This window comes from Mesocricetus auratus, unplaced genomic scaffold (genome assembly GCF_017639785.1).
Source record: "Mesocricetus auratus isolate SY011 unplaced genomic scaffold, BCM_Maur_2.0 Super-Scaffold_6730, whole genome shotgun sequence".
Taxonomy (NCBI): domain Eukaryota; kingdom Metazoa; phylum Chordata; class Mammalia; order Rodentia; family Cricetidae; genus Mesocricetus; species Mesocricetus auratus.
The window spans coordinates 110,420,381-110,447,396 of record NW_024429184.1 but is presented as its reverse complement, the minus strand read 5'-3'; the positions used below and the strand labels follow the sequence as shown (position 1 = coordinate 110,447,396).

At 43.0% G+C, this 27,016-nt stretch overlaps 1 protein-coding gene across 6 annotated transcripts in view; it reads right to left on the bottom strand.

The window, feature by feature from the left end:
• Mcc (MCC regulator of WNT signaling pathway) overlaps window positions 1-27,016 on the bottom strand; it is a 389,841-nt gene that overhangs the window by 135,390 nt on the left and 227,435 nt on the right. Inside the window, exons 1-2 of one of the 6 annotated variants that reach the window (XM_021226632.2) lie at window positions 3,688-3,820; window positions 35-137 (exon numbers count right to left, since the gene is read on the bottom strand). The exons of 4 other annotated variants lie outside the window; for them this stretch is intronic. In XM_021226632.2, the coding sequence (XP_021082291.1) occupies window positions 35-82 (48 nt within the window). In that variant the 5' untranslated portion in view covers window positions 83-137; window positions 3,688-3,820. Of the gene's footprint in view, window positions 1-34; window positions 138-3,687; window positions 3,821-3,919; window positions 4,094-27,016 lie in introns of those variants that run through there. One more of the 6 variants, XM_040741853.1, reaches the window with a different exon arrangement.

Here is a 27,016-nt window from a genome sequence, read left to right as displayed (position 1 = left end):
CGGATGTCGGGAAGTAGGTAACTTCCCCACTCACCTTATAGAAATGTGTGGTATGGCACAGTTGTCCACGAAGACAGGGCATACAAATGGCACAATGGTTGGGGAGAGCTTGCACTGGGGCCGAGCTGAAAGCTGAACTGAAAGCCAAGATCACACAGGCAGAAGTAAGTACGGTGACTTCATGGTTTCTGTGCTGGAGCTAGATTCTCAATGGTAGTTATCATAGAGAGATAAAACATAAAGAGCTCTATGTATAGACTGGTGGTATGTAAGACCATAAGTACGCTAGTTCTGCACACCCGAGGTCTAAAAGTCACAAATGAAACTCCTAAAAGCCACCTAATAGAAGTGTGCCCCTTCCCATGCAATTTACAATGTGTGTTCTCGTTATATAAATTCCCACATCATAAAGTCACTTGTGTCTTTAATCTGGAATCTAATCACCTTGAATAGACAATGTGTTGGTGTCAAATCCAGAGAAACTAAACACAAACTTGTACGTGGGGGTGTTTTTCCCCATGAGGATTTGCCACGGGGAGATTCAGGAGAGACTGTATCTAAAGCAGGTAGAAAGTGGCTTGGGGAAGTCCACATTCAAAGCAGGCGCAATGCAGCAGGCCCCTGCACCCCCAACAAACTCGCACGTGGTCCCAGGACACTGAGTGGGGAGAAAACTGATGGGGCTCCCAGGGGATGAGATTTCTGCTGACCAAGGCTGGGCAACTTCCTGAAGGCTAGGGCAGTGGTTAACAAGCCATAATAATGCTGTAGACCACCAGGTTAACCCCACCTACCCTAAGGCAGCAACAGCAACAGGAGGGAATGATACAGAAGACCTTTGGGCTAACTTCACCTTCTCTTTGCCATATCTGGCTTCCCCAGGGATGTCACAATGCTAAACAGCCTTGGACTTTCTAAGGATAGCTCTGCAATCCAAGGGAGACATTTTTTCCTGGTTTCTTCCAGGTGAAGCAGACTGATTGAGAAGACAAAGAGTACAAGGTGACAGCTATGCAAGCTGACACAAGGTGGATTTTCTATGTTTAGGCAGTAGGGGTGTCTCCTAACTGAGGAGAAAGGGCACCTCACAAGCAGGGCTCGAAAGAGTTTTGTAACAGACAAACTGAAAAAGTACATTTATTTTACTGTGAAGTTTTGAACGTGAAGAGAAACACTCAGGGGGAACCTAAAACCTAGCTGAAGTGAAGAAAATAATTAGGACAGGCCACCACAGAAATAAAGGGGTTTCAACACTGCCAGGAAGGAGTTAAATGAAGCTGGATGGTCACTATTAAGTGTGCCATCTGCGAGGGATCGATATTGGGAACCCAATCATAATGGAAAGATGGTCTCGGCCAACAGCACCTGGGAGAGAGGGCTGCAGCCATAGGAAGCTGTATTTTGCCATGAGTCACCCAGCTGGAGAAGAGCATCTGTGTCAAGATAGCAGCTGCACAGGAGACCCACCCGTGGCCTCACTGCCGGCCTGGTGTTGAGGGAGGAGGGCTCTAACTCCGTGACAATGCAGGCACCTATAAGCTTTCTTCCAACACCAAAACAATTGGATCAGCGCAGGGAAGTGTTCTCCATGAACACTTATCCAGGTGAGACCTCAGGTTGATAGAGCCCATGGAGCTAATGCAGGAGGGAGACCCTTCCCCAAGTCAAACACTCACATGGACCAGAAGGATAAGATTGACAGAATTAAAAAGCAAGCACAAGTGTCTGGGTTGCAGCTCAGTGGTACAATGCCTGTCTTGTATGTGCAAGGCCCCGAGTTTGAGTGTATCATCAAAAAGTAAAAGGCCAACGACTAGAAATCTACTCAGATATGTAAACACAACAACCAGTTCTCAGAAACAAACACATTTCAAAGGTCTCAGGCCATGCTAGTAAATACTCCCAGAGCTCCCTACGTAAAGCCACAACTGGTAAGACCCTCCCGACATGGAGCAAAGGGAAGGCTAAAACGTTGTGTACATTTGCATGTCTCCATCAGAAATTGGCTGTCGGTGCACAGTGGGTTGATATACTGCTGGGGGTCATCTACAAGTTAACTGAATTTTAATGTTGAGATGAAACATTTCATCTAAGTTCTAAAATTAAAAACCCCTTGCATCCAGGGGAAGAGTTCCCGACATGTCTCTGCATGCATGAACCTAGAATTAGACATTGGCGGACCATTCCAATCTGGCTTCCAGCTCTTCCACAAGTCAAGGACGCAAATGTGCGTGAAATTCTAATCCATGGTGCCTCACTTCAGTTAGCTTCTGTTTTTCTCCAAACCTACGAGTTCTGTTAAACAAATTTCTTGAATTGCATAGCTGATGCTTTTGATATATTTTTTAAATTTTTATGAAAAGAAGAAACACTAAACTACATTCTGGTTCATCCTTCAAACCTTCATGTTTAGATGTCCCTACACATAAATTAAGAATTTAATTGTGCAAGAAGGCTGTTTAAGTCAGGCTTGTTTCATTTGTGTCTGAGACACAGTATCTCCCCACCTCCCCTTTTTTCAGGGAAATCTTGTTCTGCTAGAGGGATAGAGTAAATTTAAAAGTAAGGTTTACGCTGAAGCTAACTGAAATCTGGGGAATGGGCCGGGCCATCCAAGACCCAGTAGAGGGTTCAGGCTCACTGCTCTCCAGCTAGAAGGTGCAACAAACAGCATCAAGGGGAGCCCCAATCCTGTTCTCTTTACCTCCCCCCATTCTTTCCCAGTCCTTGGTGACTGCCACATACAAGAAAGTGACCTCTGCCTCTACACTCCACTCCTTCCGTCCTCAGCTGAAGCCTCCAGTCATCTGCTTTCCTGCCTGGGACACTTACAAACCAACCGTGAGGAATCGAGTTCAATGTGCAGTCTTGCAAAACAAATAAAGGAAGGATGGGGGAGGAAGCTGGAAAATAGAGAGCCACTGTCCTCGGCTTGAGCGACAGGCAGCTTCAAGGGAACACTTTTCACTAGTTTCTTTTATAAGAGAAAAAAACAAGTGTGCCTGGTCCAGGAAGCCACCTTTTAAATCTTAAGGCCAATCAATAGACAGTCAAGGCAGCCCCTACACTCAGGGTTGATTTTGAAAGGTTTTCTCCGGCTACTGCCAGCTTTTGATCTCTTTTGACAGCAGACTACATAGAACATTAGTCTATAGGCTTACCTTTGTAGTTCCCTTTTGGGCATGTTTGTTTATTAACCAACTAACACTCAGATATGTTTACAGTCTACATAGAAGGGACCCAGAATCACATACACTAGTTCTATCTAGCACTAACACAAGACCACATACCCTAGGCGCCTTGGACATCTAAAGGTATGGGCATATGCTTACACTTAAAAGGCAAAGGCCATGCAATTCCCTGCTTTGTTTACAAAGGAAAGATACTGTTTGTTAGTTTATGACTTTGGCCATTCCATAACCATCAAATGATTCTTACCACTCCCTGCCCCCCAGCACTGTGAAGTTAGCTTTTTTCCCTGTTTGATGGTATTTTTTTCTAGTCCTAGAGAGGTGTCATGCTATTACCTCTACAGTGCCATGGCAGAACATGACAGCATATTCTCAACCCTGGTTTTCTCACCCACATCAACAAGGCAGCTCACTGCCAAGTTTGAATAAACTTTCAATTATCCCAGCATAGCAAAATATAATTTGCTGGCGGCTAATAAAATGCATGCAATTTTACCTTTAAGAACATTTAAGTCACCAAGCCAGGAGATCTGTATTGAGAGCGAGTGTTCCGGACCAGAGAGAGGCTGGTCTCTGGGACCACCTAAGATCCTTCATGTCAATCCTACCCAGGGCCTCTGAACCTGAAAGAAGAAGATGGGGTGTGGGGTGCAGAGTGAGCCCACTCCCCACTTGTACCTGAAGGTTCCAGTCTCCCTTTGCTCAGCATGAACTGGATGTTAGCTTACCCGAGGTGTGGGTGCAGATGTGGTGGCTGAAACATCCAGAGGTGGGTCTCTCCTGCCACGCTCCAATTCCACTCCTGCTCTGTAGCCTTGTAATGAACTCAGTGACTCAGCGCCAGTTCCTCCCCCACAGTCACTCTTCTCAATCGCCCCCATGCCCATGTGACGGCACAGTTGTCTCCACCGAGACTAATCCCATATCAATAAAAGCTTTCAGGACAACTGGGACCAGAATGCTCCGTCTCTCATTCACTTTGCTGACCCACCCAGGGACCACAGAATACTCCCCAAGTGCATACTATTTACAGAAGGTTACACACACACACACACACACAATCATCCCACATGATGATTTGACGTGCAAAGTTTGTGGCTTTAACAAAGCAAGTTGGCTAACTTACATGCAACCACCACGCAACCAGATGCAGTGTGAGCCACCAGGATGAGACACAGCCACATTTGACATACATGCCATTAAGAACACAAGCACCAGAGGGGAGGGAGAATTACTACACAGCACAGGCCACAACCAAAACAGGAGATTCAAACACAGCCTGCATGTTAAATGACAGGTCAGGATGAGCTCTTAAATATCTAAGTCAGAATTCTCTTCCATAGATACAGGGCACAGCAACATGGAAAATTATTCTCAGATTAATATGGATAGAACGTGACATATTTCATAAGACGACAAAAAAAAAATCCAAAAACACAAGTCACTGGGATTGGTTCTTAAAGCTGAACTTTGTTGACCTCACCTAAACTGACTGTTTGGAGGTGAACTCCCGACGGGTCTAGCTCCGTTCCTTCACTTTTCATCCCTTTTGTAAAGTATGGTGCCTGGTGCAAAGGAACAAATCTTTTGTCCCCTGAGACTGAATCTCACTATGTAGCCTTGGCTGTCCTGGAACTTGCTCTGTAGACCAGGCTATCTCAAACTCGATGTGCCTGCCTCTGACTTAGATGAAGGTGTGTGCTAACATGCCCAGCCAGCAACACCAACCTTTATTCGAAGGCTTTCTGAGCAAGCAGGAGGCAGAACAAATGTGAAGCCCACAAGGGGATACTGTCAGGGAGACAATGGGAGCATTCCCAGAGATGCCTGGAGAGTCCATACTGAGATTTGTAAGGATGTTTAAGCCATATTATGTGTTAAAAACAAGAAGGATACAAACCAAAACCAAAAGTCTCAAATTCAGCCTGGCAGTGGTGGTGCACACCTTTAATCCCAGCACTGGGAGGCAGAGACAGGTGGATCTCTGAGTTTGAGGTCAGTCTGATCTACAAGAGACCTAGTTCCAGGAGAGCCAGAGCTACACAGTGAAAACTGTCTTAGAAAAACACCCCCCCAAAAAAACAAAAACAAGCAAATATAACAACAATAAAAACAACAGTAAAATCCTTAAGTTCAAGGCAAATTCATTTGGCCAATTAACTGAACCATCATGAAATCTTTGTTTTAAATTCAACTGGTCCATTCAAACATGCAATACAGAGAAGCTACTGAAGTCTTAAAATGAAAAGGGGATCCACCTAGAAACTCCTTCCCACACAGCACTCCTTCCCACACAGCAGGCTGTCAAATGGGTGCTGGTTTTACAGCCAAACTTACTGAGATTTCATTACCACAGGCTGCTTCTCACATTTGAGAAGGCAGGCAAGGAATGCCAGCCGCAGTCACTATTTCCAGTTCTCATTACCCCTCCCTCACCTGTCAGTGAGGAAAATGAGACCCTAGGACATGGCAGACTTCTATTTTTGGAAGACATGAATTCCAGGGTTAGAAATTTTGGCATTGGGTCTGCATTTGAAATCAGAGCTATCACTTAGCTGTTATTAGGCCAGGAGAGCAAGTCAGTTTTGCCTCTTCAAACCCAAACTACTTACACAGACAAATCACAGGTCTGCTACAAGCAACAAAAGAGGCAACAGGCATGGCGTGTGTATAGCACAGAGCCGGGTTCACAGTGAGCACTGGGTTATTTGCTGTTTCATTAACATGAACAGAGTAAAACGGTGGTGGGGCAGGCAAGGTTGAGAATCATCCACCTGGGTTTGGAAGTGTCTACAGCAGGGTTCTCAGTCAATGTGCTGTGGTCCCTTTGGGGGGTCGAACAACCCTTTCAGGGGGACCAGATATCAGATATTTGCATTACGGTTCCTAACAGTATCAAAATTACAGTTATGAAGTAGCAACGAGATAATCTCATGGTTGGGGTCACCACAACAAGGGAGCTGTATTGAAGAGCTGCAGCATTAGGAAGGTTGAGAACCACTGACCTAGAGGAATGGAGAATGAGAGTTGCTCTGACCAAATGAAATCATCTCTTCTTTTCATCGTCCCACCATGCAGCTATCCAGTGTGTACTGTGAGCATGGCGCTATGTGGGGCTCTCTTGAGTAAAGGAAGTCTCCCAGGGCACTTAAATATGAGCTCATTCGCCGAAAGTCCACTCACAGAACTCTTCAGATACAAATCAACAATGTCAATGATAGGAAAAGTGACATTTGTCTGAAATTTACTTTGCTTAACATCTCTAGTTACATCTACTTTCTTGTGAATGCCGTAATTTCATTCTTTATAGCTTTTGTGTGGGTTCATGTATCAGATGTATACAAAAAGAACATGTGGTACCTAGACACACATTAAACCATCTAAACTGGTTCCATGACTTAGCTATTGTACACAGTACAGCATTAAGCACAGGCATCTCTGTGGTATGTGACTTAGACCCCTTCAAGAGTGTCTTTCCGGACTACATGGTATAGTTCTATGTTTCATTTTCTGAGGAACCTCCATGACCTTTTTTCCCTATATCCTCACCAGCAGTTGTCTGACTCATGGATCTGCCTGGTACTAATTTGTTTTTCCCTGTTAGCTAAGAATGTTGAACAATCTAATACTTTTCTAGTTCTTCCTTTGGGAACTGTATTCAATTCATTACCCCATTTATCTTTATTAGATACAGCTTTTCATATTTACTTTATTTGTAAATTCTAGATACTAATTTCCTTGTGATACAATTGGCCAAGTATTTCTCTATTACTCTTAAAATTTTTACTTTTTAAATTATGTGCATGTGTGTATGTATCTCTACGTGAGTCCGCACATGTGGAAATGCAGGTGCCTGTAGAGAGAGAGAGAGGACCAGATGCCCTGTCGCTGGAGCTACAGGTGGTTGTAAAACTCCCAAATTTGGGTCCTCTGGAAGAGCAGCAAATTCTCTTAACTACCAAGCCAGTGTCCCAGGCCTGATTTTCTCTAAGACAAAACCACTTAGCTCATGGCCATGAAGCAAAGAGAGGAAGAGGACTGGACCAGAATGGACACATTCCAAGTGATCCAAAGCCTTCCAATTAGGTATCACTCTTTCTGGATCTTACTACCTCCCAATAGTGCCAAAGTGGATATAAAATTTGCTGTATGAACCCTTAGGGAACACTGAAGATCTTAACTCAAGTGGTGACATCACATTTATCATGTATAGTCATCTGTAGGTTGGCTATTATATCAGGCATTCGAATGGACAAATTAAGGAGTCATCTAGCCATTCCTTCCCCAGATTGACAAGACGGACTCTTCCCTGAGAAGTTCAGAAATGGAATACAGAAGGAAAATCACCATTTGAGAGCACAGTTGGCCTCCCCGATGGTTCTTCCCCAGCACAGAATGATGATGTTGACTAAAACGCAAGCATAACCCTTTCTGGACCAGGCTTTTTGAGATTGGATGGGCCTTTAACTTTAATCTGAAATGTGAAATGAATAGAAAATAATCAAAGGGAACCTCTGAATCCAAAGAAATCATGAAGATGCTCTGTTGCTAGAAGACAGCACCAGGCGTTAGGCTCTCTAGAAACTGTGACAAAGGGAGATAAGCAGAAAAGTCAGATCATAGCGGAGACAAGCATCTCTGCTTACTAAAAAGGAATTAAAAAAATCACCACTGCACCACCTAAGGACAACCTAGATTTCTGAGAGTCACTATAAACTATGATGCACTGTAAGCCCAGGGGCCCAGCACTGACATTATGCATCCTGGGGCCACTCTGTCAAGGGTTAACAGGCAAGACCACGCCTTACAGTGTTCTATGGCTGGTCCTACTTACTTCAAAACATGGGTGGGTAGAGATGGCCTTTTAAATTATCTTCCTGAAACACCATCTTCCACAACTAGGGTTTTAATAGAAACTTTATATCAAATAGTAGAAGCTCATACCCTGGTCAAGTGTCTGGGTTCTCCTGACAGCTCCTTACAGTCCAAGATTGACACTCTAAATAATTTGTTGATTCACACGTGCAAACCTCATTCTGATCTTTAAGGACTACTTGACATGTTTACCTAAAGTTATAAAAAGCAGATATTAAAATTCCTCCAAAGTAGAAGGAAGGCTACAAATAGATTTTTCATTCCCCAATTGGCATTGTCCTGAATAAATATATCACTGTCCAATTAGTCGAGCAGTGCCCAAGAAAAAAACAAAACATGGGTCTCTATTTAGTTCAACTGGTTGGACTCGGCAAGTTCACTGGGTTTCTCTAAACAGAGGCAGAAGGATGCAAAGGAAACAGGAAAACAACAGAAAAGGCCAGAATACACATACTCCATGGTAGACCTATCTTGATTTTCACTAGGTTTTGGGCATACGGCTGCCTTTATTGCTGCAATAATTGTTTTGTAACGGCATGATATAAAATTATCTTCTGAGATAGTATTTTATGTTAAGATGTCGAGCAAAAAGGAAGCTGTGGTTATGAAAGGTTGGTTGTTTCATTCAAGGCAAATACTCAATTCAAGATAGGGAAGTACTTATTTTGTAACGTTAAACTCTAGTGCTTGGTGTCACCTAGCCCAGTGACACTATTCTTCCATGCTTACTTTGAAAGGGAATCTACGTTCTGGGATTTCATATTTGGATTTGTGCCTGGTTCTAGTCACATTCAACATAAATATCCAGTCTAGGCAAAATAGCATGGGTGGTTGATAACACTTATGAAATTTATAAATGGTATATCTAAAGTGTTATGTTGTTTGTCTCTCAAAACGTGATATCCCAGCTTGTAACCATCTCTGTCAGAGAGGCAAGAATTCTAAGATATAGTCTACACCAACTGTCTTAGTTGGGGTTTCTGTTACTGTGAGGAGACCCCATGGCCATGGCAGCTCTCATAAAAGGAAAACATTTTAATTCAGGTGGCAGTGTACAGTTTCAGAGATTCAGTCTAGTACCATCATGGTGGGACATGGTGGTAATGCAGGCAGATGTGGTGCTGGAGAGATAGCTGAGAGTTCCACATCTGGATCGGCAGGCAACAGAAGGAGAGTGACAAGGGGCCCAGCGTGAGCTTCTGAAACCTCAAAGCCTGCCCCCAGTGACACACTTCCTCCAATAAGACCACACCCACCCTCACAAAGCCACACCTTCTAATAGTGCCACTCCCTTTGGGGGCCATTTTCTCTCAAACCACCACTCCTGCCTTCCAGGGCATGTGGTTGCACACTGCTTTTTCTTTCTTTAGTCTAGTCACTCACAATTTGGTGTAGCCCACTGCTTTCAGCTCCTGTAGCACATACCTCAGCACTGACTAAGGGACAACCTGGTGAGGAAATGGTGACAAAGCTGTGGTGGAAAAGGGGAAGGTGTAAATCCAAAACAGAGTAACAGACCTCTTTTATTTATTTATTTTTCTCCACACAAATGACTCATGAAGAATCAGGAAACTGGGGCTGGAATGATGGTTCAGTGCTTAAGAGCACTGGCTGCTTTTCCAAAAGGCCTGGGTTCAATTCCCAGCGTTCCATGGCAACTCAAGTCTGTAACTCTAGTCCCAGATCTGACACCCTCTTCTGCCCCTAGGGGCATTGCATATACATAGTATACAGACATATATGCAGGCAAAAATCCATACACATAAAATAATAAGACTCAGAAAACGTCTCACTATACTTTCTTATAATTCTTCCTCTTCTCCAATTTCTCTCTTAAATATTTATTCAGGGTTTAATATTAGTTTGGTGTTCTGTTGTAGTAGGGGATAGTCTTTTTAAATACACATGAGGTTTTATTTTAAACCTCTATTTTAGTCTGAAATATAGATATAAGGCTAACAACCACTTGACCCAACACACACGCCCAAGGAACCAGTGAGTGTATGCTCAGAGAACATCCAAGGGGTGGATATTCATCCCAGCTTTTGTGTGGCTGAGATTCAGCATGGAGCTTGAAACTGCCAACCGTAAGGGTGGTGAGAGATCTGAAAGGCGAATCTGCTAAGGTGCAGAGAAAAAGCATGTCTGGAGTAAACACTAGTCTAGATACAGAGCCAACAGAACGGTCTGGTGAGGGATTATGGGGAAGATGAGAAATCATGGCTGAAGTTTCCACAGAAGCTCTCTAATGGAAGGAAGTGACCACCAGTAAAGGACCAAATAGCACTTTAAAATAGTGTAGTATAGATGACGAGCTATGGATCTGTCAGTTTTGATACAACCTACAGGGACAGAGATCTACCCAACAAGGCATCCTGCACACAGTCCAGAGGCATTCTCTGGGTGTCAGCTCCTGCAACTTGTCCTCTGACCTCCACAGGTGCAAGATGGCATGAGCATATACACGTGTGTGCGCACACGCGCGCACACACACACACACACACACGCACACACGCACACACACAATGAATAACGAACTAACTAAATGTATATCAAACAAACACAGCATAGAGCCCATATCATAGAAAACAACAGTTTTAAGTGGCACACACCTGACAATAGAAATTGTAATGTATACTGAACCTGAACACCTACATACAAAAATATCACACCCCAAACTCCTCCAGTACATGGTTCCCCTATGAGAATGCCTCTGAGATGCTGTAGGCCAGGTGATGCCAGACACACCACACTTTCGCAGCTGAAATGTTGCTTTCAAAACAATGAAGGGGTATTTGATAACTAGATACTCAATAATAACACAGTAGACACAATTACACTGTTAGGTAAATTATGTGCCATACCAGGTTATGGATTGATACTGCAGAGCCACTGTAAGGCTGAAAGGCAAAACAAACAGAAAACCAATTCCCCTTTCTCTGCCGAGCAGCATGATCCACATTTCTGAACAGGGGACATTTGTTGCTGACAACCGCCATCAAACAAAGCTTTATGGCCTGGCTCCACTCCAGACAAAGCCACAGAAAGCACTGCGAAACATTCTTGGAAAGTATTCAAGGGGCACAGGCAGTGTGCTCTCTTAAAACCTCCCGGCCTCACACTGTACCCCACACTGCAGACAGCTTGGCTACAATGCTAACAGTCTTGGTTGTTTTATACACACACACACACACACACACACACACACACACACGCATGTGCGATACAGCTGCCTTCTTTTTATAACGCCAGCATCAAATGCTAGCCTTCCTTCTGCTTCCTACAGCAGTTAGCATTGCTGTAGTTTCATTCTTCCAACTCTTACTCCTAAGAGAGGAGAAAGCTCTTTCTACTGGCCACTCCCAGCCCTAAGCTAAGCCATGCCATGCACTAGGCACAGTGACAAGGGCCCACAACGGGGCAGGAGAGCTAACATGAACATTCTGAATTACAGAACCACCAGAGTGGAGTCTTCCCCGCCCCATAACCAGTAAAGAAAAAGAAAAGGGAAGAAACTTAAAAAATAATATTTAACCCCTCGCTCTACCTTTCTTCCTGGTCTATCTCATGCTAATCTTTCTGCACTTTTGTGGTTTCATTCTTTCCACACTGCCCCCCCCCACACTTCTTTGTTTGGAGTGTCCTTTCCCCCTTTTAAAGTGTGCTGGATTTTTCTTTTATAAAGACCTATTATTCTACAAAGCTTATTTTCCCAGCAGAGTGGTCACTGAGCTGTATTTTAGGGTGAGCTAACCCAGACCCTTCTTTACATGATTCTACGAAGTGGGATCACTGCTATGATGTCCTGGCATTGCCACTTTTCCCTGGCATCTATGTACCGTACCCATCCTGACATCTCCCTAATCTGCCACAGAGAAATTTTACCCATGGGAGGAGGAAGAAACCGGGAAACAACTGGAAACTTCCCAGAGGTGAAAGCCTGGTAAAAATTAGCTATGTGTAACCTCAAGGTGTTGGAGTACTAAAGCAAACACAAGTGCAGCCCTAAGAGTTAAGGGGCCAAAGAGGCCTGGGAAGAAAGGGGTAGGGACGAAACCTGAGGAGCAGAGCTGTGCTGGATGCAAGGCGTGACAGTTCACGCTGCTCAGGGCTTTCAGTAAGTTCTCAGAACCACTGTGTGGTGGCTGAGGCAGGTGACAGCAGTGTCTATGAAAACGGAATAGGGCTAATGTGAGGCCTCAGCGCTTGACACCTGATAACCCAAGTTTAAACCCTGCAGCCCATGAAAGAGAAAACCAAGCCCTGAAGGTTGTCCTCTGACCTCCACACGCTCACAAGGGCACACTCATGTGCATACACTGTAATAGCAAAGAAATTCAGGCTGGAGCCATGCCTCGGAGGTTTAACAGAACTGACTGCCCTTCTAGAGGACCTGGGGTTCAATTCCCAACACCCACTTGGCAGCTCACAACTGTCTGTGACTCCAGTTCTAGGGGATCTGACACCCTCACACAGACATGCATGCAGGTGAAACACCAATGCACATGAAATCAAAGTAAATAAATTATGTAAAAAATAAATGCAGTTAGAGAGCAGAGAATAATATAGTCAGAAGAACACTTGGGCTCTTGACGTTGGACAGCATACAGCGACACTAGAGAGTCACCCATGGATTTTTAGCAACATGTCAGAGCCGAGGCAGCAAGAAAGAGAAGACAAGTTCAAGATCTCTGTGAGGCAGAGAGGGAGTGGAAGTCCAACTCTTCCGGGTTCTGCTGCTGCCTGCTCCAAGGCCAGTTTCTTATTCCTGGCACGTGCTGTCTTTCACGGGCACTCACAGTGAACCATCCACTTTCCTTTGTCACCCCTGTCACTCAGGACTTTCTAACTCACTTAACAGAAGCCACTCTGTCCGGAAGAGGACACATTGGCTAATCCCCAAGTCCTTTGAGGGCTGAAGATTTCCCTGTAGGGTGCAATGTTTTATTTTTCTCTCAGCTTCCGGAACCCTCATGCTCCTGAGGCCAAAGACACAACTCCAGGGAGACTACACAGCACAAGGGACCCAATCAGTCGAGTCTGAGTCCTAGTCACTATGTGGAGGACGTGTGTTTCCTGCAGTTGTGTTGTCTTTCCTGTACCCTATTCCAGACTTTAAATGCATGGCTACGCACAATGTCGTGACTGCACAAAAACCCAGAGCCGTGCATCAAGCAGCTCCGACTTCAGCCCTGAAAAATCACCCTGGACTGCAGCCAGTATGTGAGTGCCCTGTGCTCACTAGGCTCTCACTCTCTCAGGCCTGCTTCAAAGCTCACCCAGGATGACAGTGCTCAGCTACCAGCCACAAGATAACACAGTTGCAGTAGAGACAACAAGGTCCCCAACTTAGCCCAAAACTGTAGTATTTTCTAGCTGTCCCCTTTTAATGGGAGGCTTGCCAACCCTTGCCCTCTCTATAGCCTGATGTTTTCTTTTCCTTGCCTCTGCCAGTCTCCACGTACAGGCTCTTGTTAATATGCTACTCCCTAAAAGCTACCTGGAGCTTTCTAGGTGTCTGCCAGTCATCTCCCTCAATTACACATTCTCCCTCTCTCCAAGATGGTTCCCATGAGCACTAATCCTCCTCCAATAATGACTTATTGTGTGATTATCTGTAAGCATTCCTAGGTTCACCCAAGGACTGGGCTCCTTGAGGCCCGAGCCCTCATCTTACAGCAGGAAGTCAGAACAGTATCAGCTGAAGAGTAGTCATTCAGAAAATGCCAATGGGATGGGAATGCTCACCAGGCATTTTAATGGTAAATACATCCAAAGGCCTTAGAAGCTCAAGGTTCCTTGGCGTCACTGTGTTTCCATTTTCTTGTGTTTTGTTTGAGAGGTCTATAAGCAGCATGGGTAAAAATGCATAAAGTCTGGACAAGGGATTGCCCAGGGCTGAAAGTCTGTCTTGATGTAGATGGTATCGAAGTGCCAATTCTCAGAGCTCAATTACTCCAGCTATAAAATTAGGTTATAAGTAAATACCTGTGTCTTAAAGAGCAGTTGTGATACCAGGAATGTGTGTAACATTTCTCCTACTCAGCCGAGAAATTGCAATGCTCAGTAAGTAGGAGCTGTAATTTTTATGGACAAGTTATCTTGCTGTAAAAGGCTCTAAAGACATGGGCAATCACATGGCTGAGTTAGTCATACCAATGGTACAGCATCATAATTTAGCTTTTATAGCCAGGGCCCAGGTTCAAGTGGGAGTTTCTTATTTTCAATTATATTAACAAGCAGCCGTTTGAAGTAAAACCCCAGATCCAACTGTAGTGATACCAGCCCTGGGGAGGCTGGGCAGGACAAGTACAAGGCCACCCTAAGCTATAAAGTAAGACTTTGTCTATAGAATCAAACTCAAATCTCAAAATCTAGAGGAAGAAACAGACATTCCCCAACACACACACACAAACACACAGAGACTTCATTGGTTTAAAAATATTACTGTCAGTGAGATCAACCAGAATCCCACCATAGATGATCTCAAGACATGGGCAGTAAACAGTTGCTGAGGGAGGGAGAATCATTGTTTTTATTAAAGATGTGGACCCTGGTAGATTTCCCAAGTTTCAGTGGATGTCCCACATTCATGCAGGTAAAGGCAGCACTAACTGGACTTAGTGGCACATTTAAAAAAAAGACATGAAGTTCTAAGTGGTGTATGAGAGGAGCTGGGAATGGAGATGAGGGTCAGATATTCTATTTAATTGTATGCATGTATAAAGTTCTCAAAAAGAAAGGAAGAAAATTTAAATGCATTAGTGTTGGTTCTGAACTGTATCCAAAAAATAGGATGGGGGTCTAAGTTCTTTTCTCAATGCAATTGACCACTCTGTGTGTGTGTGCACACACATGCACACACATGCTATCCACACCACATATCTTGGAATTTAGCCACAAAATTTTAGTGAAGACTTTTTGGCAACCAAATGATAATTTATTAAAACCATTCCCCACACCACATTGTTATAATGCATTTTTCTTACAAGGACTCACTTTTCTTTAAGGGGGAGGTTATCACACCAAGAAGAGACAGCCATTCTACATGTCAACCCACAAAAAGGGAATAATTACACACACATACACACACTTATCACCATCAGTAAAATAAAATAGCAGACAGGTTGGAAGTCACAGAGGGTACAGTCTTAATTAGGGGACAAACTCTGCTCTCTACCTGTGTCCCTAAATTATGATCTAACTGTATATCTATGATAGATGGCCTCAGCTGTCATTTATCTGGGTTTTGGGGGGGGGAGCTACGGGGTCTCACTTGTGTAGTCCTGGCTGGCCCTGGAACTTGCTATATAGACCAGGCTGGCTTCACACTCACAAAGATTCCCTTGTCTTTGCCTCCCTAGGTCTGGGATTAAAGCCGTGCTCCACCAAGCTCTGTTTCTCATTGTCTTTGAGAGGGAAAGCAGAGAGCTTGGGCACAGAACTGTTCTCCTGTCTGTCCCCGGGAGAGAGTCAGAGGTATGTGGGGCGTCCAACTCAACACATCCTGGGAGACCAGACAAGGGGGAAAGACGTGTGCAAACCAGACTCTTCCCACGTTCTCTGCAGCTTGATCTGCCCCATGCTGACCACACAGTGCAGCAGTCTGGTTTAGAAAGGGTTGCAACAACTGACCTAGCATCTGGCTCCTCAGAAGAAGGGGGAGGGGTGTCTACGGGGAGGGAAAGGACCGTGTGTCTCTCCAGCAAACTTCTAATCAGCCTAAGTGATACTGGTTCAGAAACATGTTACCCATGACGGACAAGCCCAAATGCATGCCACCGGAGAGGTGGAGTCACCCGATTTGCTCATTTTATTTGTTAGTACCTTAAGTATTTTTTATCTTCCTGAGATTGTCTGGTGTTTTGTCACTGGGCTGACAGGTTGGGGGTGGGGCAGAGCAGTGTTTCAGGAACAGGGCTGAATGTCAGTCAAGGGCAAAGGGCATGGTGTGATCTGCTGAGTGCCTCTGCTCTGTCCTGATTACCGACATTGTATTCACTCTGCCCGGAGTGATTAGTTAAGTGCATGGGCGGTCAGCTTTCCCCTTCCCCAGACCAACGCTGAGACAGAAACTCCCTAACAACAACGTGGGTGCACTCACACAAACACTAGTCTAAAAATTAAGCACCCAAATAAATTAACTATTTCCTCCCACACTGTACGGTGGGATTACTATAGAGCCCTTTTAGAAGATGTGTTCTCTCAGAAGCCTCATTTGTTCACAAACCTTTAAGTTGCCCACCATATGCTTGGCAATTTCTTGTGTGCACTTAAGGTACACTCAAGACATGGGGGGGGGTTTGAAAACACCACTTTTAGTATTTTTACTGCTTAAGAACTACAAGATTTAAATAAAACACTAACTGTTCTTCAAAACAGAAGCACGTGGGGAGGGGAGGGCAGGGGCTAAAAGCAGCCTGTGAATGACCTACGGAATTTACTACAGAAACTTTCAGCACATTGCAGATAATTCCAATCCAAGTTTTTAGTTCTTGGTGGGAGGAAGGGTGGAGGGTCCTCGAAGCACAGTCAGACATCTGTTTTCAGCTGACCCCTGTCCCCAGAAGGCATTTCCAGACTGCTTGACCTACTACTAGCTGTCCATCCCAGTAAGGACCTTTGCAATGTACTCTTTGCTTTTCCAAGTTTTGCTATTTAGATATCGGGATGCTGGGGACGTCACTGAACACAGCTGTTGCCAAGTAAGCTTGGGAGCTATTGTTGGGGAGGTGCCTGGCTGTCTGTGTACACCGGAAGGTAAGAGGAAGTGGTCTTTGGCAGCAGGCAGAACACTTTCCTTGAGTCCCCTAACTGCTGTTCTGACCTCCAATAGTCATTCATTAGGACTAACAACCCCCCAGTCACAGTCAATGGTCAAAACGCTGCATCTACTCACAAGCATACATAGAAGTGCTTCTAAGCAGTCATTTCACTTTTCATGGTCTACCACTAGCCTAGCCGTAACCAGGCCCTGGGTTTCATCCACAACACTGAAAACAAGAATTGCTTGAAGAAATCTGAGGTTCAAAACAGTACCTTGAAGATCACATTGCATTTCATTAGTAACAATATTTACTGATAATTGTAGTTTTAATAATGAGTCCCAGTTGGGATTGATTATAATGAATCTCCTTGTGCTTATTCTCTCTGTACGTGAAGGAAAAATGCCACTAAATGGGTTTTGGGGGGGATGGGGTTTTTTGTTGTTGTTTTTGGTTTTGGTTCCAATAGACAAGAAATTATGATAAGGCACAACATATAGTCCCCAACCAGAAAGCCCCAAGTTAGGGGCCCCTGTGAGGCAGGGAACTGAAACTGTTTCTATCAGCAGGTCTGGCTCTCAGGGAAATTCCTATGGATGTTTTTTCTATCCCAGTGTGTTATGTAAGCATTAGGCACAAATTAATGTGGCTCTTCACGTGCCCTGGGTCCGTGACTCAAAGAGCCAGACCTGAACAAAAAGAGAGGAAAAAAAGGCCCTTCTCAACATTGCATTTCCCATGGAGACTCTAAGAATAGCAAGTTAAGACTTCCAGAAGTGGGCTGGACAGATGAGATAGCTCAGTGGTTAGGAGCACTGGCTGTTCTTCCACAGGACCCAGGTTCAATTCCCAACACCTACATGGCAGCTCACATCTGTCTATAACTCCAGTTCCAGGAAACCCAAAACCCTCATACAGGCACACATACAGGCAGAATGCCAATGCACATAAAATAAAAATTTTAAAAAGAGTTCCAGGAGAGAAATAGACACACATTACTAACCAGGATCTTGTTTAAATACTTCAGTATTTAGTCAGGTTCCTTAAAATTATATTCTCTTCTCTGACTCAGGCAAGAAAACTGGAGTAGCCTGTGAGTCGGATAAGCTTCTGCCAAAAAGAATTAATGAACAGAGAAGCTAATAAAAGTGAAACCGTTTTAAGTTGAGGTCAATCCTGGAGTAGCGGACAGGTCTCTAGAACCCTGAGTGGTCCAGTTAACTCACTGGGAACATCGAGGGTGTCTCTGTGTTGACTCCAGAGCGCAGAGTCGTGCGAGCCTAAGCTGCTGTCAGAACAGACTTTGGCTGTTTCAGTCTTTCCTTCTAGCAACTAGGCTGCTACAGGTAAGTTGATAAGCAAAGCAGTTCTGATGCCTAAATCTGAATAAAGGCCAGACTACCGAAATCTGTGGTGATTCATAATTTTGCTAGCATTATCTGTTCCTCTCTGTATTTTAAACAGTAACTTAACAAAGGCAATTATTATAAAGCACCTATTATAAGCAAGTATACACTCCGGGAAAAGATGTAGAGCAAGCAGTGGTTCTTAGCCTTTTAATACAGTTCCCAACCCATAAAATTACTTCATTGCTACTTCATAACTCAAGTTTTGCTACTGTTATGAATCGGAATACAAATATCCTGTATGCAGGATATATGATATGCAACCTGTGAAAGGGTCACTTGACCCTAAAGAGGGGTCACAGCCACTGGTCGAGAACCACTGATCTAAAGAACATAGAACCCACCCCGTTTCCTTCAGCTGCAAGGTTTAGAGTCATATCACAAACCATTCCTATTTAAAATATACAACTACAAGTTTTCAACACCCCCTCACACACACACACACACACACACACACACACACACACACACACACTCATAAAGGCACCAAGTCAACAGTGAACATCTCAGAGAACCAACAAGCACCTCACGTCTTTCCTTACTACCTCTCCCAACTCCAGGAAATCATTGGCGTAGTCTCCGTCAGTATTAGTCAGTTTGTATTTTTTGGAGTTTCATAGAAATGGAGTTATTCATCCCGTTTCACTCAGCATACATAGAGATTCATCCATGATTTTCACCCATGATTTTGTACACAAGAGTGATTAATTCCTTTTGTTTACTGCATAGCATTTTATTGTATGTATATATCATAGCTTGTTTATCCCTTTAATGCTGTCCCACATCTGAGCTATTTCCAGTTTGAGGTTATTACAAATGGATACGTCGGGACACATGCTTGAAATGAAATAAACATACCTGTATGTTTAACTTGTTAAGAAACTACCAAACTTTTCTAAAAATGGTTACATGAAGGCAGAAGAGATGACTCAGCGGTTAAGAGCACTGGCTGCTCTTCCAGAGGGCCCAGCTCCAATGCCCAGCACCACAATGGTGGTGTCCTACAACCAGTCTGTAATTAGACTTCAGAGGATCCCACCCCCTCTTCTGACCACCACAAGAAATGCACAGCTGCGGTGCACAGGCATACGTGCAGGCAAAAGATGCATATAAAATGAAAACCACTCAATCTGGACAAAATGGTTATGCCACGGATTTGCCAGCATTCATGCTCGCTTCATGTTCACTCCAATCCTTGCTACATTCTTTTTCGCTTTGCCAGTTCTACCGTGTACACGGTAGCATCTCATTGTGGTTCTGCTTACATCTTATTGATGTCTAAGGAATGCTTTTTGTCTTTGTCACTGACAGCCCATCTTCAACAATCAAGTATTCAATTCTTTTGCATATCCTTGAGGAAATGGGGTATTGAGACAGGGCTGCCTTACTACATAGCCCATGATTGACTCGAACTCAAGATCCTCCCCCATCTCAGCCTCCTGAATACTGAGATTATGAGTGTGGCACAATGCTTGGCTGCATAGTATTTATTTTGGTTGTTTCATCTTTGTATTGCTGAGCTGTTCATTATATAATCAAAATACAAATTGTTTTATAGTCTTGTCTTACAAATGTTTTCTCTCACATATTTGCCTTTTCTTATGTCTTTTGAAAAGCAAAAGTTCTTTTAATGTAGTATTTAGTTTATACTCACTTTTTTTCCATATTTGGTACATTCCAAATAAGAAATTCAAGCCAAGCTAATATATTTGTGGTGTTTTCTGGAAGTTGATACTCATTTCGAGTTTGTTCTTATATACACGTGAGCTAAGCATGAGGCCCTTTTGTTTTTTCCTTGAAGTTGTTACAGCACCATTTATAGAAAAGGTGGTTGATTGTTCCCAAGAAGCAGCTCTGTAATCAGAATAACTTGTGCAGGCTCTCCATCTAGACTTTCTGCTGTTTCATGGATATGTTTGTCTAGCCTATTCCAAAAACAACGTTTTGATGACTTTCATAACAAGTCTGGGATCCCCAAATATGTTCACCTTTTTCTAACTTTATTTTGGAAACTTTTGGACCTTAGCACTTCGATATGATATGGGTTTTTGAATCACTTAGAGATATGGAAGAGATAGATGAACCAGGAGAATTCACATTACAACACAATTGAATCTTTGGTCTTAGGGAGATGGAGAAGTGAAGGCTCCTAGCCGACATCATGGAATCCTGACTGCAGTCAATAAACTGGTTGGGTGGAGGGTAAAAAAGGATGCATTGTTTTCACACAGATTTGTTTCTACCACCTGGTTTAAGATTGCCATCTTACCAACAAATGCATACTTCCTTTCAGGAGATCAGCGTGAAAGGGACACACCCCTCAAGCATTGGGACACGTCCTTGATGCCTCCTGACTTAGGCCTCTGGAAATGTTCCCCCATGGGAATCCTAACACTGCCAATAACAGTCCTGAGAACACACTCCACTTGGCACTTTTTCCAGTCTTTTTCAAACAGTGACCCAAAAGCTGCTCACAGAAAGTCGTAAAACAGGCACTGCCCTTTTGGTTTATACAGCGAGTGCAAACTATGTTTCCTTTCTTGGCTCTGAAATGGATGAACTGAAAACTACAGGTGCCTGTTTTCCTTGAAGCAATTGTCTTTATCTTTAAGTACCTTCTACGGGTGGAAAAAAAACACTAAATTTTTAAACTGAATTGCAGGAAGATCGGAAGCCTCTTAAGACTCCCAGGCTCAGTCAATAGTATGTTTTCTTCTGTGTAAATTCCAAATGCAGCATCATTAATCCAAACAATAGCTCTTCAAATGGCAGTGATGCCAGAGAAACCTCAAATGAAAGGTCAAAAGGACTTCCCTAAAGCCCAAATGGTTGCTACTACTTTCAAATCTCTTATGAGTACAGCAAGATCCTCCAAGCTCACACCCCACTTCAGAGAAAAGCCTAGCCAGGGAATACAGAAAAGGTTTGACTGAAAACTGAACAAAGTGTTGTACAGCCCTGTGTTTAAAATATTCAAGTTGGTTCAGCAGATGTAGGACCGCTGGCCATGCTCCTGCCTCAGATGCACTCTATAGAAATGAAAGAAGTTGAAGGGTGAAGGGTCAAACAACTACTGACATATCCATGTGATGTTTGATGGACTGCCTCAAGCTTTCATGTACAGTAGATTACTTGAAGTAAGCTCCTGGAGTGGCTGCTTCTAGATCTAAGGTAGTATCACAAAGCCAACTGGACTCCAGTGTGGCAGGCTATCACATGTGAACTGGTATTAATACAGCTACAGCTGTGACACTGAGGCATTCTGAATGCCATCAATCTAAAGACCTCAAATGCAATCTACCCAATTACCTTTAAGAGTTGAAGTGTGTGTGCTTCTCATTCTTAGTGCTCTTTCCTCGGATCTCATCATTTGCCTCTAGGTGGTCACCAAATACTGTTGGAAACCGGAAATTTTCCCAGGACGTTCCCCATAAACAGACACATCTTCATCTACCTCTATGGCAAAAGGCACTTTGTGCTATGACCCCATGCTGGCACAACTGCAATGAACACTGAAACGGAGAACCTGCTCCAGGCACTGCCCCTCCCCGCTGCTCCATTGATACGTTGGAAACAGTCACAGACATGTTCCCTGGCATCCCAGGAACCAGTGAAAATTAGGGAATGTCAGACCTAGAAAGGATACAAGTTGACTCATTTAAAAGAAGGGAAGAAACAAAGCTCAGGTGCTCAGAATCAACGTTAATGTAAGACACCTTCTAGAAAAAGAAAAGGTTTAATGAGCTGTGTAACAGCACAGAACAGAAGGACAGATAGGACCTAACACTTTTTCTGAATGCTTCATAATGTAACCAGAAAGGTAAAAGTCATGGGGGAAAGGAGCTATCCTCAGGTTGTAGTTTACATGTGACAGGAAATCCACATACAACCTGCACACAGATGTGAGAATGAAAATCTGAGTTCTGGCACCTACCTACCTGTAATGTAAGCAACAGAAGAGATTGCGTTCATTTTCAAACTAAACTATGTGTCCAAATGCTGCAACATTTGTAACTTGATGAAGGCTCTGTGGTTACTAAAGTACCACTTTAGAAGAAAAGATGTTACAATTTAAATTTCCATAAGCCTTTTCACTAGCCTTAAGGCTAAGTGAACAGTGTCCTAAAACAGTAATGGACAATACTCCCCATCAATGTTATGTTTGTAACTGGGATAAGCAATTATAGATTTTTTTCTTTCTTGGTTTTTTGAGACAGGATTTCTCTGTATTGTTTTGGAAGCTGTCCTGGAACTTGCTCTGTAGACCAGGCTGGCCTCGAACTCACAGAGATCTGCCTGCCTCTGCCTCCCGAGTGCTGGGATTTAAGACGTGTGCCACCAATGCCTGGCTAGATTTTATTCTTCTTAATCCTAATTTTGCAATGTTTTTCCCTTTGTGGGTTTGGGGTATTTAAAGGAAAAGTCTAATTTAAAAGAAGTCACAAAAAAATGTGGATAAGCAATTGAAAATGATTGCTAGGACAGCATTCTGGCCTTCACAGGTGCACATACAAATGCACATGCACTACACACAGAAACACACACAAAAAATCAAATAGTATTCAAAAAGAAGATCTTGTCCTCAAATAGATGACTATCTGCTAGTAACCAGTTAAGTGACTCCAACTTTGTTATTTTAATTGTCTTAATGACAGGTTTTACATAGGAAAATGGTATAACTAGATATGCATTTCAAAAACAATGTATTTTTTTGCAAAGTAAGAATGTATATTTTATTTGCTAAGGATTAGCAATAAAAATATGTTAATAAGAAAATGCATTAGAAAAATTACCAGTAGCAGCAATATCCAGTCTTAATTTTCCCTTTCCTTTTTTATTCAAAGTAATATAACAAGTTACTTCTAAAAGGGCCTAATTAAGTGATTCTATTTTCCCATTTGAACCTTTCCAAACACTGTGTTAATAAAAATTACCCCATCACATTTCTCTGAGCACAGCTGCAGCCATCTTTAGTGGCCTCCAACTATCTCCTTACCTCGAGAACAGTTACCAGAGTGATGCCTCAATCACTTCTCCTACATATAAACTCCACAATTCTCAGGGCACCTTATAAAAACAGTCACTTATAAAACCCCAAAGACAGCAAAATCTGAGACTTAGACAAACAATACCATACATGTTGTGCAGCATGTAATTCCTGGGGTAATCCACACAGCCACTCTCCAAGTAATCCCTCCCTGATGGCGATGCACGCTAATGCTGCAGTTCACAGGTCTGACTTCAACTCCTGTCCCACAGCTGTAGGCCTACAGGGCTTACCCACTGATGTAACTAACCCCTGCACTTTATACATCAATATGGTCTACAGCTTCTCTCCTATTTGGTTTGCAGCCACAAACAAAAGCCAGCTCACTCACTTTTGTCTTTCTTTCTTTCTTATTTTTCCTTTGGTAGACAGCAGGCTAAAAGCAGGCCTAGAAGCCACACCGCTGAGATACTCTAAAATTTGTATGTCCAGGCTCCAAGTCTCTCACGGTTTCTGTAGAACTAGAATGACACTAAAGCAGGGGGCAAGTGGCAAACATAGTCCATTCTCAATAGGAAAACCAAGTAGAAGGTATTCTCTTGCCGTCCCTGAGATCCACTGTTCTTTGCTCTGAAAGCACACGTACCACACTCTGAGTGATAGACAGGAAGGCACACGCTCTGCACAGGCTTGAGATAGAAATTTCTGAAGTGCTCTGGACTGTTTGAAAATGTCAGCGATTAAAAAATAAAACTTACTTAAAAAACAATGACCTGTTGTTTCCTATTCCTTCCCACTGTGTAACGTCTGCCATGCAAAAGAGACCGTATATGGAGGTGGCTGGTTGGCATTAATCTATCTTTCCCTCCTGGTTGAATGCATTCCTCTGGTTAAAGGCTGGTCTGGTCAAACCAGTGCTGGGTACTATCAGCACAAGAGTATTATTAGTATTATTAGCCAGGCCATGAACAATAAAACCACTGGTTCCATCCAATCAGGCCGGACCTGGGCAAATCCAACGGACAAAAGCTTTTCTACCAAAGCCTTTGTTCAGTGAACAATTCATTTCCAAACCAAGAAAACATTAAAACATTCTGAGTGGATATGGAGGCCAACCCAAAGTCTGACTATGTAGACATGAAACGTGTACTTTAGACTATGGCAACAAAAAAGAAATAAGATAAAAAAATAATTCCCCCAAAACAAAAACCCTAGTGGCACTGCTTTCGGGGAAACCTCTAGTGTTGCTCAGGGTAGGACTGACCCGCACAGAAGGATTCAGTTCCAGACCTACAGCAGATTTAACAAATGGCTGGTAAGAGGTCAGCTGAAAATGCCCACCACAAAACACCTGAGCCCTCTCCATTTCCACCAGGAAAGTTCCATTGCCTGGTCCCATTGTTGAGCCACAGTTATTGGGAGTCTATTTAATTTTCATAAACCCTTGACTATGCAAAGGTCTTTCAGCCATTTCCCATCAGAACTGGGTGGGTGATCTGGCACTGACAGGTAATGTGGGGGCCAAAGTTACATTTTAAGTTTTAATTACTATGCCTTAGAGACCCATGAAACAAAAATGCCTCTGATCTGCAAGCTTCTTTCCCAAGGGACAGATAGTTCCTGAAATGCTGGAGGCTATGGTTTATGGGAGATAACAAGACACATGTTTTCACTCCTCTAAACAAGTTTGTTTGACTCATCTGCACTGAATGTGCTTGACCACATGTGGTTGGGAGGTATGGAGGCAGAAAAAAGAATATATGCTTGCCCCTGAATGGACCTGATGGGAAACACAGTAGGTTATGGGTTTTCCTTCTTAAGTCTTTGCTATACTTGATTCTGAGCCATTTCCCAGGAACCTGGGTATGGACCAGGCCAAAGGCCATCCAGCTGGCCAGTGTTTAATCACACCTTGCTTCACATTTGGCTTTAAACTGTGGTAGTGGTCTTATTCTCTATTGGTGGGATTAACCGTAAAGGCCATCTCATGAAACCATCCTGGCAGCCTGAGTTCCATGCCTGAAACGTCCATTCCTGAAACCCCCATAAAGGTGGAGGAGAGAACCAAGCCCACAAAAGCTGTTCGCTGGCCTCCTCACTGTACACTGTGGCATGGACACACACAATTAAAACAAAAATAACTGATTTTTTAAAACTAGAGTACACCCCTCCCATAGCCAAATAAAGACAATTTGAAACTCAAAATAAATGACAGCGATGATTATAACACTTCTAATAATATTTTTAAATTGTCAATTTGTATTGATACTAAAACGATTTGGAAGCAGAAGGAGCAGAAGTCTTGTGCTGATGAATGTCAATAAATTTTAAGAAATGATAGGAAATTAAACTGCCAATTTAATAAGCACCAGAACAATTGATTTAGTCAAAAATTATGGACAGAGGGGGCTTTGAAGGCAGTTCAGGGTTTAAGAGCACTGACTGTTCTTCCAGAGGACCAGGGTTCTATTTCCAGTACCCACATGGCGTTCATAAACACCGCCAGGCAGGCAAATGGTATCCTGACATACATGCAGACAAAACACCCATACACATGAAATTCAACGAATTTACAAATGTCTTTAAAAAGAATCACTGCAGGACTGAAATTCCTGAGCAAGGGTTGTTGGGAATTAGGTATGCATTCTTACAATAGTGGAATCTGGTAGGAACCACCTTAACTTTGTGGTCCAAAGACATGTCAGAAATCATGATATAGAAGGATACCATGTACCTACTGATCTGATGGACTCAGGGGTATATCACACCCTATTCTTGCCAAAACAATGTTTCTTCTGAAAATACTCAGGTTACCAAATTAAAAGGCATCTCCCAAGTACATAGCAAGGATCCTTTAAGATATTCAGAAGCAAAATAAGCATAGAAATAAAACCAATATAGCAGAGGGTTAGGATCAACGAAGTGAATGAAACTATTCGGTAACCTACATCTGTCGGAACCATGTCTGAAGGTTTGATATTAAGGAGGAAAATTAACATGAACAGCTAAGGCATTTAAATGAAGAATATAAATGAAATTATACAGAAGGATATAGACAGTTACTAAGAGCCAACCAAAAATACTGAAAGTAGTATAACAGAATGTATTCTTGTAACCTCTCTGGAAGAGGGGGACCCAATGTCCATTCATTGGCTTCAATGCTTGCTGAGAATCTATGAATACAGCATATTCTGACTGTCAAACCCAGAGATGGCTTAGCAGGTAAAGGGGCTTGCTGCCAACCCTGATGACCCGAGTTCAATCCCCATGTTATACACAAACTCTCTAATCTTTATTAGATTCTTGTAGGCTTTTAAATTTTAAAATATTTTAAAATTTAAAAGCTCATTTAAAAACACCTCCATTAAAAATTCAATTTCAAGACTCTCTTTACAGAGCTAATAAACATAAAAACTTGCCCTTGAAACACAAACTCTCAGGTGGGGTGATTTTAGCTGACACAGTGGGAGGAATCATATCTCATCTCATGCATTAACAAGGAATACTGTGGCATTTTCAGAAATAAGCCCACGTGACATCATCAAAATTACTAAGAGGCACCAATCAGATTCTACATGCTGCCAGGCTTACTATTCTTTCAGCACTGAGAGCTACATCTTGACTCCCCTGCCCCTTTAGGGAAGAAAATATTTCACTTTGATTTTTCAATTCAGCAATGTTATAATTCTGATCTAACAAGAATGAAAGATTTTATCCATGAAGAGCAGAAGAAATGTATTAATGTAGACCATTTTGGGAAAGGGTCACTTTCCTTCTTTCAAGATACAAGGT